Source organism: Numida meleagris, chromosome 4 (assembly GCF_002078875.1).
Source record: "Numida meleagris isolate 19003 breed g44 Domestic line chromosome 4, NumMel1.0, whole genome shotgun sequence".
Lineage (NCBI taxonomy): Eukaryota > Metazoa > Chordata > Aves > Galliformes > Numididae > Numida > Numida meleagris.
Window position 1 is genome coordinate 8672275 of NC_034412.1, and position 16041 is coordinate 8688315.

Genomic DNA, 16041 nt, shown 5'->3' on the forward strand with positions numbered 1-16041 from the left:
AGGGACCACAAATGCACACCACTAAATGCTGCCTTCAGCCAATGGATCTCATGGGGGCAATCACCACCTAGGCTGGAAAACCTCACTGTTGGGAATGCATTAGGATGCTCCTGAGCTGAGGTGTTGCCCAGCAAAAGAACCCAGAGCCAAGACAGGTCTGGAACAGTGCTCAGGAGAGGGGAAACACCCTACAGACACAGCTCCCAGAGCAGGACTGAGGACTGGCAGCCCACATTCCTGAGACGTACAGCCTGATAGCGGACTGGCTCTGAAAGCAGTGCTTATGACACGAAACCTCTCATAGACAGATAATATTAATGTCATCCAGAGTCCGGCTAAGAGGGGAATGGAAAGAATTCCTGAAGAAATGCAGACAAGCCCTCTCCTGACGTGAGAGTCTCCAGCCCCACGCATCAGCCCAGCGCCGCCTGTTATCAGGCTGTGCTTCCTACTGAAACGAGGAAGCAGGAATGAAAGGCACTTTTCCTCACAGTTAAAAGTTTACGCAAACGATTTATGGGTCAGAAAAATTAGCAAGTCTGTTGCTGAGTGCTCCGTACACCAGCATGTGTTACATGGCTGCTGACCAGAAATGCCAAGACCCATTAGGGGGAAGCAAAGGGCAGCACGATGGAAAGTTAAAGATGCTTTTTGCCCATTTAATTAATTAGTTGGGTCTTTTTTCCATCCCCTGCAGCCTTCATTAATGTAACACTGAAGTGAAGGAATATTAACAATTCAGACAACACATTAATATTAACACAACACCTGCAAAATGCAAATGGAAGTCCATTAGGTAAACAGATGATCTTAAGCCATTGAGGCAGAAATAACATTCTGACATTTCCTAGCAGGAGTACACTGTCCATCACTGATGCTCCATTATAAAGCCACGGCCCCTGTACGTAGGGGGCTCCTCATCTGTTACCGGTCCCTGAAAGGATTAGAAAAACTTACATTTCCATTAAGACATTTGCCCCTTTCATACGGAAAGTGTCTTACTAACGCCGTGTCATGAACCAGAAAGATCAAAAGGGATTTTTAAAAGGATTTTATCTCCGTGCTAGCAAGGGATGGAGATAAAACCTGAAGCTGATAGCTTGTAAATATTAACCTACTCTTGGGATTGCTCCAGAACCTGAGCTTTCTATTATTGTGGTTTAAACTGAGACAAATTTTCAGTAAGGGCAAAAACAGCTGCAGAACAGGCAGTGCCACAGGGAGTCACCTGGAACTGCCACCTATACCTTCCCATCCCAAATCTCCATCAGCTAATGCTCTACAGCCCCTCCAGCTAAGGAGAGAGCCTTACATGCATTTCTCCCTTCAGCCTTTGGCTATTCAGCCTTTTTCTACAGTTTACCTGACACTGAAGAGTTGATTACTTCCAAAGCACAAGACAAACCTATGGGCAAGGGGGAAATAGAACAGATGGGCTGGACATCCCAGACTAGAAGCATACCTTGAGATGGGCAGTGTCTGGGTCATGCATCCCTCTACAAACCTGGATGTGACCCAGCGACAAACGAGCAGGAGTCTGAGAAAGTTCACGAGGAGATGAACAAGAAAAGCAAAATAAAAAAAGTTTCGAAAGACCAAAATCATGCAGAAAAATCTAGATAATCTGGCAGCCAAAGGCAGCGGTGGCATAACAACCCAATGCGTGCCCCATGATGCTGATGAAGCCAGGCAGTGACTTGCCAAGTGAGCCCCTCTCCTGTTCAGTGCAGGATAACTTCAAAGCCGGATGAAGTTGGCCTTTTCCAGCTGAGTTCTAGCAATCTCCAAGGATAACTATCCCACAGCCCCTCCGGGTCTCTGATCCAGTTCCTAACCACGCTTGTAAGTGTTGTTCGAGCTTATAGGAAAACAAGCACGGAGCAGGGCTCCCAGTGCTGCCCATCGCCGCTCCGTTTCAACCTCAGAGCTGCAGTTGTAGCACCGAGTGTGGGCAGGTTAAGGGGAACAGTTGTATCAATACAGAGCGAGGGATCCAGCTGGCCTCGGTGCTATTATTCTTGGTCTGAAGCGATGGTGAAGCACAACAAATGAACGCTCTGGTTACAGAGGCTTTCAAAGACATGGAAACCCTAGGGGGAGGGGAGCAAGGTACATGGGACACGGACACCACATCGGGGTTAAAACAACCCGTAATAGCTGGCAAAAGGATGAAAGGGAAACGGGCGACGCGGGATTTGGGGGTGCTGTTTTCTAAGTAGGGACTACTGAAGTACTTTGGATAACTTCTGGTTTCAGGCAACCTCTTGGCAGATTTAAACGTCCCAGAAGGTTTTACATCCAGCTCCTACAATCTTAAACTAAATATTAGGTGAGAAAAACATGCTTCTAAAGAGAAGTCAGGCATAGCTCTGAGTGAAAAACAATGAGCAGGAAAACGAATGTTATCGGGTTTGCTGAATATACAACCAACAACGGTTTTCTTTCCTAAAAACAAAGCCAAGGGAACAAAATGCAAAGAGACGAGTGGGATGGAAAAGCTGCAGGAAATGGAGGCCATCCCCCCGCTCACCCCACATTTCCCCTGCCTGGCCCCAGTGGTCAGGCTCGGAGCAGTGCTGTAAATCCCTGATGGTGCCTTACCCTCTTTGCAGTGGGACAGGGTCGGGGTACAATAGGTCTTTTCCATCTGTAACTTCTCTCTCTTGACTTTTATGTGCCTTGATTTGATTTACTGGCGTAGGGGCGTGAAGAGTCTGGCTTGGTCTGAGGACAGTCTGAGGTTAACTCGGTGTAAGGACAGGCTGAGATTAAAGGCAGCAATGCAGCATCACCACCCCATCCATTACCAGAAAACGTTCAGGCGTGGATTTATAGTCATGTTCCAGTGAGCCCACACATCGCAGCAGGCTGAAATTAGCCTTGTTTACACAATGGGATAGTGAAGAAGCAGCTAAACATCCTACTGATGTCAGGCACACGACTGAGAACACCCAGCAGCACGGGAACAGAGAGACAGAGAGGAGAGGGCATGGTTGTAGCACCCATCTCCAGCTGATGAAGGACACGGGTGTGATGAAGAAGAGCCCTTGCAATGCTATCTTCCAGGCTACAACCAGAGTTCAACAGCACAGATCAACCTCCTGAAAAAAGTCACCAAAAAGCAGACACACAGATCTGTCAGCACATTTGTGCTGCTGAAATCAACGGATCTCAGCACCGGATCACGATAAGATTTGCAACGCAGACATCTTGCAGAGCCTTGGCAGTGCCTTTTAATCCTTGGAAAAGGAGCACTTCAGGCATCGATTCTTGCCTTTGCATCAAGTGTTGCAAAGCCAAAACAACAAGCTCTTTTGGAGCATGGGGCATATCCTAAGATGCCCCAGAGCTTTCTTGTCCTACAGACATTGAATAGTAATCTCCACATGACAAAACAGAAATAAAGCCATATATCCCCACGTCTTGGCAAGCCTCCAGTCCATGCCTGACAGATACCTGGCCCTGTGTGCTGCATCTCTCCAACAGCTTAACCCTTGGATGAACAGAGTACACGTTTAGTAGGAAGCACAATATTAAATCTGCTTTTTGTTTCTACATCATCATCCTGTATTAGAGGACAATGCCCTCCTCTTCCTCAGTGCCTGGATCTGACACTCCACACTGGGAAATCACCATGGAAAGTCACCTGCAAAGACCATGCTGTTGGAAGTGCAATGGTGCCTCCAGCACTGGCCTCGCATGTCCTCAGTACTACAGATGGCGTGACTCAGGCTCCCGTGGTGGCTGGATCCCTACCAGCCATATTCCTTCCTGGCAGCCCAGCTCAGCCTTCATCAGACTGCTCAGCAGTCCAATGGGAATGACTCTGGCCACGAGGTCTACCCACTTGGCCAACCATTTGCAAATCTGAGTCGTGCCAACCTGAAACTGCCCATGTGTATGGAGTGCACTGTATCCTCCATCATCAGATTGAACAGAGATGTCCCTTCTCCTTCTCAAGCTCTGAAAATACCGTGGGATGGGAGAAAAACAAGGGTGCACAATGCTTGCTGCCTCCCAGCAGGTCCCTGATGTTCTGAAGCGCGAACGCATCTAGACCTGGGGAAGCCAAATGCAGTGCCATGTCCTTCCTGGAGTCTGACCCAAAAAGATGCCCAATTCTCCATCAAGAACTGTTCAACAATTGAGTGCGTTCCTCTGCCGCAGAGATGGCAATCCCACTTTGGCCTGAGCTTGCTCCATAACACACCAAGATACATCTCATACTGAAAGGAAGCTGTTCAGAAGTGATGCATGGACAGGCTGAGCATCAAGGCATGGGAAATGCAGCTCATGGTACGTGCAGCCCAGGCACACCGTGCCCCCTGTGAGAGCCACTCTCCCATTGTTATTTAACATCCTGCGAGTTTCAGCCAGCGACGCAGTCTCCCATCCGCGCCCCAAACTGGCCTGGGAATGGCTGGGAAGAAGAAAGGGAGCTTGAAATGAACTGTGGAAAGATTTAAGTGCTCTCACTGCTGCTTTCCAATACAATTTTCCACTTGGGGCAGGGGAAGGGAAGGAGGAGAGCCTGACAGCAGTTTAGAGCCAGTCACAGTTGTGACAGGTTCTTCTTTTCCATTTCCAACCAGCTCACAGACAGGAGGAGGACTTTAACCTCCATTAATTATCACTGCCTTACTCCAGCCCAGGGTTTCAGAGAAGCAGCAGCGAACCCTTAGGACCAGTTACGAGCAGGTTTTGCCTCAAACTGTGCTATTCAGCTTAATGCAGTACAACTCCATCATTCATAAAAGGGCCAGCACAACTCTCCCTACAGCAACCCTGCAGCTGAGAGCCACTGCACAGCATCAGTGCTGCCAGAGAAGAGGATTTCACAAATGACTCTGCACTCTCAGCTGAGGACAGGTTAACACCCATTTAGCAGACACCTCTGTTGTACATCCACAACGGAGCTTAACAGGAACACATCACTCCTGCTTGCTCTCTGCCTACCAGAGACTGCTACCGCAACGCTACCACTACATGGAGTTTTTATGGCCCTTATCAGCACTGATCGTTGGATCTGCAGCTTAAAAGTGTGAATGCATAGGTTCAGGGAGATAAGAGCAGCGTGCATGCACTCAGCCTCGTGCAGTTGGGTCAAAATTGTGAAATATTGCTGTGCGCTTTCTCCCACTGTTGGGCCTCAGTACAAACTATTGAATATCACTATAAAAAAAATCAGCTGTAGCCAAGATGTGCCTGCACAGGGACTCAGTGTGCCCCAGGTCAGCCACTACGTGCTCCTGGACTTGGCACCCATTGAGTGTCTGCCTTCCTGCCAGTGGGGCTGAGCCACCCCCAGATGATCCCTGGCCTCTACTGCTACCAGTTTGTGTTTGGCGGTGACCACATGCATCATTCCCCCTTTGCGTGGTGACACAAGACCTTTGCAGAGCTGGCCTCTTGGCTCACAGGTGTTTTTATCCTTTTTGCTGGTGGATAATGAAAGCAGGAAGACAGATGCTGCGGCGGGGATGCAGCTACAGTGCAGATGCAGTGAGCAGCCTGGTCCTGGTTCAGGCACTTTGCAGCAGTGAGCTCCCTTAGCTTCACTTCCCGGAGCCGCTGCCAGCCCCAGCCATGATGGATGTACCAGCACAGAGCAGGAAAGGAGGAAGGCAGTGCACCTGTGTGTGCACAGCCATGCAGTGAAGCAGGGAGCAGGATGGGCTGTGGATCCAGATGAGCAGTGATTTGGACAGATTGTGCCGGGGTGCTGAGATTCGCGCAGCTCGGTGTTCAGCTCTGAGTCACATAGCCTGGGGAGCAATGACTGCTGTGCAACTGCTCTTGAGCTGCAATGAAAGGATGGAGAGGAGCTTCCTGTGTGTGGATGCTCACTGGTGCAGAGGCTCAGGACCCGGCCCCTGCTACCCAACCTCAAATAACTCAGGGAGGAGGAAATCCCCCAACCACAACTGCTCTGAGAACCAGGTGTGCAGCACTAACCAACCGCCCTGAACGCTACTCTAGGACTGAAAGGTAAAAAATAAAGACGAGTGCACTCCTAGATTTTCATTCTCTTTGTGCTGACAGCCTCTCTTTAATCCTACTTCCCACACTTAAGGTGTTAATGGGAACCTTGACGCATTTCAGAGGAAACGCACGCAGACAGAAGATAGATGCCTTGGTCTGAAGCCCTGCTCCCGGATTCCGCATCAAGCGCCGGATTTGTTTATATCCATATGATACAATCTCCATAAAAGCAATCAACCACCACCAAAAGGAGATGTTTCAATATCTGCACAGCCTTCACGCAGAACAGGCATTAGGTTTGCTTTTACGATGCAGAATAATATAATGGATCCCTTCCACAAGTTCCCAAATGCTGTTATTAAGTATTGCTTCTCTAATAAAATATGCTGCAACATACAGCGGTACATGATGTGGCATTTACACGAGTCCTTTCTCTATACAGGACTTGCTGGCTTTTAAACAAATCTGTCTCTTCCATACACTACAAAAGCACAAGATGAGTAATTATGTTCTCTGCTTAATAATGTTTTTGCACTGGCCAATTTAACAGCTAATCTCCACAAACCTCTGAGATAGTCCCCCAGCAGCTACATTTGCATGTTGTAATCAAGTCTCACTATTAAATCATACTTTGCAACAATAGCTGAGCTGTCAAGTACAACCAGTGGCACTGTGCAGACGAAAGCCCTGGATGAGCACACACAAAGCAATGTCCCTCTGCCATCCCTTCAAACTTTCAAGAGCTCAGGGATGGCTGCACCCACCGTGGATCTTAGGACAAGCATCCTTTGGCTCTGCTTTCCAGAGCAGCCAGGCAGCTCGCAGGTTGCTTGTCCTGTTCACCCCTCCAAACATACATCCAGAAGAGACCCAGAGACACAAGCTGAGCCCAGCACCATGCTCCTCTTGTGTATTTGCTGAAGCAATGCATCCCTTCTCTGCTTTCCCATGACCTCTGCCGTGCCTTGACTGGGGCAGGGACTGCACAGACCTGAGCAACCCAAGAGCATCAGTCAGGCTGGATGGGGCTCTGAGCACCTGATGGAGCTGTAGGTGTCCCCACTCACTGCAGGGCGTTTGGACCAGATGGCCTCTAAAGGTCTCTTCCAACTCAAACAGGTCTATGATTCTATCATTTTGTAACTGCACCAGGAGGCAATTCCTACAGCAGGCATCACTGCACTGCTGCCAAGAACAGTTTCTTACTCTGAAATGAACTCTGTGTCTCTGCACTGCCTGCAACAAGCAGAGACCTTGTTGAGTTCTGCCTTTTGCAGTGGCTGTTCCACAGGGCACAATGTTCAGCACAGAGATGCAGATCAGCTGCAGCCTGGCCATATCAATGATGTCTTTCTGTCCTAACGATCCTTCCTACGCATTAGTACAGCATTTATTTCCGCCTTGTCCCGTACTTCCCATTTATCCATATTGTGACACGGTCTCCTTCTTTTTAACGTGGAGACAGAGGGAAAGGAGAATTTCTGGCTGGTGCTGGCTTGCTCTGCACAGACAGATCAATGCAGATCCCATCTGTCTCGCTAATTGCTGGGGGATGGGGCTGACCGAGCTGGGTGTGGAGGAGCAGCATGCTGCACTGCCCTGCTCTGCACCCATGGGGAACGTCACACAACAGAGCATTTCCAGGGAGGGCCAAGGTGGACAAACAAAGACACCTTGGTCAATATTGGCACTGCTCATTTAAGAGCGCTTCTGCTCATCAGCCCCATTTTAGGTGAGGCAGGTAAAAGACACAAAACTTAAGATGCTTGAAGCTGATTTGAAGAATTTGGAACCATTTCCCATTCAAATTAATGGAAATATAAATGCAAAGTACACTCTGATCCTCAAGAAGGCTCCTTCCAAGCAAGATCTTCTCATTAACTTGAAAGGAAGCTACGAACAAATCCGCTGTGGTACAGGCAAAGGCAGGTTACAAACCCATTAAGCTGCAGATTGGCTAACACATGACAAATTGAAAGAGGTGAAAGTACTAAGCTGTAACGAGAACCCCATTTACGGTGACCTTGAGAACCTGAGGAAATGAGCACACAGAACAAGTGTTGATATGGAGGTCCTTTTTTCAATGCAGAAGCAGGAAACAGAGGGAACAGAGTCCACCACCAGATCGATTTAGCTGCACTGAACTTTGAAAAAAATATATACAGTTGAAAAAGCAACAGGACCCGGAGCAAAGCACAGCAGTAATGGAGAAAGGAAAACCACTCACCCTTGCTGCCCAGGAGTTGGTCAGGAGAAGTGCTTCCTCTCTCACCCTCTGATTTCCAAGAACATCTCCCAGAAATGCACTCTTGTCCTCGAGAGACCGAGAACTCCCTGGTGTTCTCTTGGGATACTTTAACCAGTGGCTAATCTCTCTTGCCTTTCAAATGTGTGCCTTACTCCTAGACAGAGCGCTTCAGCCAGGAGCTCTTGGAGAGCAAGCAATCCCACCTGGCTGACGATCCACCCGGTTACTCCAGCTTACACTGCTGATCCCCTGAGGAGAGGCGGTACTTAGTGCTGAACACACCATAGAGGTCTTGCCCATGGCAAACCCAAAGCTCAAACAGCAGGCTGGCAGCAGCACGAAGGTGTCTCCGAGCAGAGCCTCTTTTGGCACTGTCAGCAAAACACGTGCTTTGGGTCCCCAGCATCTCCTTCATTGCCCTTGGTCTTCCTCCACTGCCTGATGCTGCATGCAGCTTTTCACTGCTTGGTTGTACCTAAAGCACATCCTAACAAAGCGATGGAAGGCATGTGCCCTTCCTTGCTGGTCCCAGTGCTCCCTGCTTGTAATGTCATAGAGAGAAGTGGACGACACAACCTAGATCCACCAGAGAAGTCACTGCACCGTGACTGTACATCCAAGGATGCGGAGATTAAGCCAAAACAAGGGCTTCAACAAGGGCTCTGACGATTCTCAGCACAGGGTCTTCCTGGACACAAAGATAATCCAGTGATTTGGTTTCTAGGTAAAAGTGAGAGAGGCTTCATCTAGAATCATAGCACGGCTGGGCTCAGAAGAGACCTTAAGGGTCATCCAGTTCAAAACCTCTGACATGGGCAGGATTGCCACCCACTCAATCAGGCTGCCCAGAACTCCATCAAATCTGCCCTTGAACACGTGGAAGGAGGATTGTTTGCTCTTCCCCACGTCAAACCTGTACCCCATGTACCTAAGGGCTAATCAGAGACTTGTGTGATTCAGCGCTACTGAAAATATCCAGACCCACGGGTTAACAGTTCTAACTCAGATATAGCTCAGTGCCTTGGGCATTACACAGACATATATAGGCCAGGGAAATGATGCTGAAATGCCACCGAGGGCTTCCAAACATATTGTTAAGTGAATGGATATGTAAACGGTTCTCCAGGGATGACACACGGAGACAGCATCTCTGACTCAGTTACAATTGCAGATGATTTTCTCGCCTATTTGACTGTCACTGAACACCCGGGCGTCCAGCACTGACGAGGAGGTTTAACAGCTCCTCACCAAGTGAAAACACTGAAATAGGTCAAACAACAAACTCCTGATTCAAATCTAGGAGAGCAGGGACAGAGCTCACACACCCCACTGGAGGGTGACAGACCTGGTACACCATGGGTTTTTAGAGGGAGATCTACTTGTGCACATGGGATTTGTGTAGGACATAAAAGTCTCAAATTTTCATCTGCAAGGAGTCAGATCACCAAATCTTATCAGCTCGCAACAGGGAAGGGCAGGTTTCCTTGGTCACCTTTTCCACCGGCAGCCCCCACACGACAGTGGCACTCCAAGGAGCTGACAGCTGCTATCTCTACAGCACTGGAGGAGTGGCAACCTGTTATTAAAGTAGCTGGGTGGCCGGAGGAGGAGGCGGCAGGTCTGCGATGAGAAAAGCAGACAAGTAGTACCCTGGGCAAAGCCCTTTGTAAGAACCCTTCTCACCTGGAAACAGCCATAGGGTCCCTTCTACAAGAAAGAACGACTTAATGCTGCTCAAGGTCTCAGGTGGCAAAGGCTATTTTGCAGCATATGTTCCCAGTAGTCTTTGTGATGTACCGAACATTGAGAGCATATCTTAAGGCAGGAAGGATTACGTATCTTTTGGTGTTTTAAAGGTCAATGTGCAGACTTAGTCTCCTGGACAATTTAGCCTACGCTGAACCCATGCCAAACCAGGACAACTGGTTTATTTCCACATTCGGTGACAGAACAGTTTACCAGCACTGCTTGGCCAACTCCAATGCTTACTCCTTGGCAGGTGAAGGACATACATCACCTGCAGACTTGGATAAAGTTTAGCACCAAAAAGTCAAACAAAAAGACAAGATATGGTATCAAAAGAAAAACTCCAAACTCCATCCTGCTTTGTTGTCTCTGTGATACTGCTCTCGTGGCCTGGCTTGCCTTGTGCTTCCAGTCCTATTCTTATCCACACAGAGACATCTTCCACCAGATCTTGGTAGTGCAATGAGCCCAGGGGAGACTGATGTAGCCTCAAACCCAGGGGCTGCTTACAACCAAAGTGCTATTCTTCCTTCTCAGCAAATACAAGCTTTATTACCCCAACAGCTTCCAATGCCCTCCAGCAACAGCTAAACCCTACTACAGCTCACCAGGAAAGAGTGACAGAGCAGCTCAGCTGCCAGCAATCCAACAAGACTAGGAAAATGCTTGCAAAAAATTAAGTGATGTGTAGAGCTGAGGCCAGGGCTACAGAACTGCAGTGCAGTAGGACATGCCCTGTGCCAGCTAGACCAACTTGTCCAACAGGGCATCCTGAAGTGAAAATCCCACTCTGGAGAATTTGACATTAGCTGGTAGATCCAGTTTTGCAAATTGAATTAATTTCATTTTTGATCTGAAATCTAAACAAGGCATTTTATAACCTTCAGGTGAATAACCGTTATTGGATGGCACTCATCTAAGCTGAGATGCCAAGGGACTGCGTGTATATGGATTTCCCCCATGAAATCCGTGCCTGCAACACAAGACAAACAAGAGAAGATGGCACCGTCAGAGGCTGCCCTGAGCCACACAGCTCAGAGCAGGCAGGGTATGTATTTGCTGATCACTAACTAGAAAAACAGATACCATCAGGTACCTCAAGGTAAAGGCCTTGAGTTGCACCAGGAGAGGTTCAGGTTGGATATTAGGAAAAAAATCTTCTCAAAGAGAGTAGTGAGGCACTGGCACAAGCTGCTCAGGGAGGCAGTGGTGGAATCACCATCCCTGGAAGTGTTCAAGAACCGTGGAGATGTGGCACTGAGGGACGTGGTCAGCTGGCATGGTGGGGATGGGTTGGGGTTGGACTTGGTGATCTTAGTGGTCTTTTCCAACCTTTAGGATTCTATGATTCTCTCATTCTTTTATCCCAAGACAAGCGGTGCTGCTTTGTAGAGATGCATGCCATGAAACAACCACGTAATAAGGCAGTTCTTCGCACAAAGCCTCCATTCCTCAAAACAAACAAACAAAAGACCCCAAAATATACAGTGGAGATCCTTCCAGCTCACTCCAAAGCCACCAGGTCCATGCTAAAGTCCAAGCTGAGCTGTACATCTGAGAGCTGTCTTTGAAAACAAAGGAGTTATGCTGCGTCAGCTGGTTTAGATATTTTGTTCCTATCACTCCCAGTGAACAGCCCTCCCAGAAAACAGGAGGAAACCCAAAGAAATTCTGCTGTGCTGCATTCAAATAAAAAATAAAGACCAAAACCTCCACCAAAGCTGTGTTTACACCAAGTTTGCTGCAGCCCTGAGTGGTAGCAATAAATGGAGTGAGCTAATGTGCAAATGACAAATAACCCGTTCCAACAATTCAAGCATAATTATAGGCTGGCTCTCCTGATGCAACGTTGGGTACATCACTGCAGATATTATATTCACCTTAGGAAAAGCTTGCACAAAGGAGTTCGGTTGCTAACCCAAACAACATTATATATCACTAACCTGTCAGCAGAAGGAGTGCATGCACCCTGGCATTTGAAGTCCTGGTGTTTTAAGTGATAATCCAATGTACCAGGCATCATTGATCTCCATATAATAGGGGGCACCACTTTTCCTTTCAGCTGGAGCTATTTTTCACTCTTCATCCTGAAGAGTTGTGTGGTGCTGCCCGCAAGTGGCTACACCGCACAGCAGCCGCATCTGTAACGCTCTGTGTCCCTGGAGAGCAGAAATGATCAATACTCCAACGCTGCTTTTGTGAGAGGTCTCTAAGTGCCTCCACATGAGATGCTGCTCCTTCTGGGTTTAGGAATTGCTTCGAAAAGAACGTGAGAGCCCACACTGCAAATCCATAACCCTGACGCAAAACCCAGCTGCAGCGAGGAATTAGAATGGAACTCATCAGCAGACTGCAAGCTGGTGTATCAGCCATGGCAGCACCCCTGATGACCTGAAAAAGAGAGCAGTACCTGGAGGCTAAGGGAGCAGGGGAGCTGTGCTAGAGGCGAGCCAGCTGGGGACAACGTAGCACTACAGCACCTGCAAATATGGCCCATGAAACAGCATGAATCTTGCCTGGAATTTACAGCTCTTTGCTGTCTGGGATGGTGGGGACCCTGAACAGAGCCTCATCTGAGAATGAGGGCAGTAATAAAAGTCCCTGGGAGAAGAACAAGGCACATGAAGGGTCAGGCTTGCTGTGGGCAGGTGAGTAGAGTTGGGGTGTGTCTGGATGGGGACAGTGAATGCAGGGAACAGACAAGATCTTCCATTTCTTGGATGCAGCCAGATGACTTCCAGGGGGATCCCAAGTTGGCTTCGGTTCCTCCTGTACTTGGGCTGAAAGAAGGCTTCCATGATTACCTGAAACCTTTTCAGCTTCATCCCTCCTGCTGCCTGGCAGCTTGCAAGGCTAGGATCAGTGCTCGGGTGCCAGGCACTTCTTCAGCACAGCTGGCGTCGTATTCCTAAACTGGAGACCAGTGGGTCTGCATGTCAAAGGACAGGATTCATGAGCCACAGTGGATACAAATGGCCTTGTTGGCCTGTATTGCCTTGCTGGGTTCTGCCACTGGATCCTGTGCAGGGAAGCGTAGCGCGGGCAGGAGGGAGCAGCCCAAGCACCAGACATGCTGCAGTCACACTGCAGGAAGGCTGGCAAGGCTCTCCTTCCCTGGATGTGACTGTGCTGGGGCAACGTGCGGCTGACAATATGCTTTTGTTCAGAACATTACTGTGCACACATTATCAGGCTGTCCTCATGTCACGGCTGGGGACAGCCTTCCTGGAGCAGCCAGGTACAGCAGCCCTGTCCTCCGCACACCGTACTGACTGATCTCCGTTAAGGAGAATTTAAGTACCATGGCTTAAAAATGAGAAAGCAGACGGCTTTCATCTGTGCGAGGTCAAGCAATTTCCTCTGGGGCCAGGAAGGCTCAAAGGGCTGGCAGCCAAAGGGAGGGAAGTGTCTGGGTCTGCGCAGGAACAAGGGGAGAAGTGATGTCCCTGGTCCCCCCTGTGGCTGCAGTGACAGCCTGTCTCCACCAAGCACGGCACCTTGAGCTCTGCTGGGACTATTAAGTGCCATCGGATAGCAATACACCATAGCAGAGGACCAAGGGCAGACCAGCTGGATGCTCAGCATTATTTCTGCTCTCAGTCCAAGGCTCCCAAAGACCAAAAGCTCCCCCAGACCTGGAGCCTACACAGAGCTCTGTGGAAGGAGGTGCAGAGCTCTGTGTCCTGACTGGTGCTGGAGAGGACACACCACCGACTCCAGTCTCCCCAGTGTACCTGTTCCCAGTGAGCCAACCAGCACTGCTGGAGCACCGCAGGCAGCCAGGGAACAAAAAGCTGCCAGGAGCAGGCACGAACTCCTTGGTAGGGTTTTATCATTTTAAAGAGAACAAACTCCAATTGATTGCCCTTGTAGGAGCCTGCATGGTACTCACACTGCTAGCCTAAGCAATAGAAATTTTAATTGCTCTGGTAATTACACTTGCAGCAGCGCTCAGCCCTTTGTTCTGCGAGTGGAGGCCAGCATATGCTGTGCTCCGGTGGCCCCGTCTGGCTGCAGCTTGGAACAGCATTTGCCACCTGGAGGAAAGGGACACTACCCTGGTGGCACAGCGCCTCACCAGGGAGGGATGCACAACATCTCACCAGCATTTCTTCTTTGGGCTGCACACAGCTCCAAAGCACGGTGCGGACACAGGGGCTGGGTTGCAGGAATACATCAGCTGTAGCACAGACCTCCACACTCCACCCCATCACACAAGTGGGCTCAGGGCACGGGGCCCAGGGGGTAAGTGCATGTCCAAACCCCGATGGGCTCTCCCTGGGAATGGCTATCCCCCTCCCCAGCCCTAGGTTTGCTCAAGCCAGCTGTAAAATACGAAGCAGAAGGCCTCGTGGGGAGATGTCATTGTAGCTTGGATTTCTCAGACGTGCACAAGTCTGGGTTTACTTGCAATTCCACTCCTCCTGCCTGCACCGCGTTTCATAAATGCATGATCCTGGCTGGCATTGCTCTGGGCGTCTCGGCTCCCATGGTTGCCAGGAATGCAGGTCACAGCCATACTTCTGTAACAGCAACAGCTGCCAACACGCTGCAGCGACTTTGTCTCCTGTTGGACCGCTCACAGCTAAAAGCAAGGTTTGCAACTGCGCTGCTATTGGCCTCAGCGCTTGCACCAAGCAGCTCCACTCCCATCCCAGGAGTTTCCTCCAACAAGGGCACACAGAGGGCTAGGGGAGAGGAGGGTCAGTGCAGAAAACACGGCTGCTGATTCTGGAGATAGAAACATGGGATCTACACACATCCGTAACAAAACCCAACAGGTCTGGGGGTTTTCCTCACTGCCCACTGTGTGCCGCTGCCTTTCAAACAGAAATTTCTCAGCTCAGAAAGGGGTAGGTGCTGTTTGCAGATTTATTTCTTCCTTGCCAGGACTGCTCCTCTCAGCGTTTCAAAGCAGATCTAATTACAGGGTGTTGCGCTCATTGACAATTTCACATACCTTGCTATTTTAGGCCAACCTTCAATAACTGGCAAGCAGCAGAGCTCTATGGGTGGAGGTAACAGGCTATGGATTTATGACACACTGGTATTCATGCAAAGCAACCCAGCGCAAACACAGAAATATCCTCAACTGTGCTGCTGCTGTCAATTTGATAATGAGAATGCGACTTGAAATAAAAACATCTTGGGTGCCAATTCAACAGGCAGCTAGGAAAAACAGGCAGGGTACCTAGAAATGGAGGACTTGTGCTCCAAAACTTGAATGCCATAAGGGACTTTATAAAAACAGAGGGCATGGCTGCACTTGAGCTACGGTACCTACAAGTGAAAGGCCACTTAGTGAAGCTCAAGCAGAGAGAACAGGGTGCTGCAGCTCTGTGTAGGTGAGCAGAGGGGATGCTCACCCCCAGCCCACTCTCCCACAAAGAACAGTGGGGTGTCAGCTGCAAACAGCCCAGGGCAGAGCCTGGCTGAGTGCCACGGTACCCAAGGGTTGGCCTTTCAGTGGGCTATGGAACAAAGGGGCCACAGGACCACGTGCATGTTAAAGGAGCTGGTTTTGCAGGAGCTGTTCCCAGTTTCAGGTCAAGCCTGAAGCCTGCTTCAATCTACTTTTAAGTGGTACAAGCAGCTGTGCACCCCATGCCAGACACAGGGCAGTTTCCTCCAGGTGCACCTTCCCCTATCTGCTGTGTGCAACGTCCATAGGACTTACTTGTTGCTGTCCCGGTACTGATAGATATAGCAGCCTTGAGGCATCCCACTCTCCTGGTCCAAGGTAAATGAGAGCTTCAGCTGCAGAGAGGGGGGAGGGGGGGGGGTGAAGGGAGAGACAAAAAAGAAAGCAACGTTTTAGGCCGTGTTCTCAGTCATCACAGCAACTCCAAGCAGCTCACCAAGCCTGACACGCAAACACCGTGGCCTGGAACATAGCGCGGGGTTCCAAACCTCAGGGAAAAGTCACATGCGTTGCAGAAAGCTCTCGCTTTTTCCACCCTTTGTTACTATAAAGTGTTTGTGGTTCTTCTGCAATGCATGGGTCAGAGCGGCTCACCCCTCCAAACCCACCCACACACACCGCCCTTCACCAAAGCGATTGCGGT

General features: G+C 49.5%; 1 protein-coding gene across 3 annotated transcripts in view; it reads right to left on the reverse strand.

The window, feature by feature from the left end:
* DIS3L2 (DIS3 like 3'-5' exoribonuclease 2) overlaps positions 1-16041 on the reverse strand; it is a 166938-nt gene that overhangs the window by 12649 nt on the left and 138248 nt on the right. For all 3 annotated transcript variants that reach the window (XM_021393584.1, XM_021393586.1, XM_021393585.1), the window contains one exon: positions 15654-15733. In XM_021393584.1, the coding sequence (XP_021249259.1) occupies positions 15654-15733 (80 nt within the window). The remainder of the gene's footprint in view (positions 1-15653; positions 15734-16041) is intronic.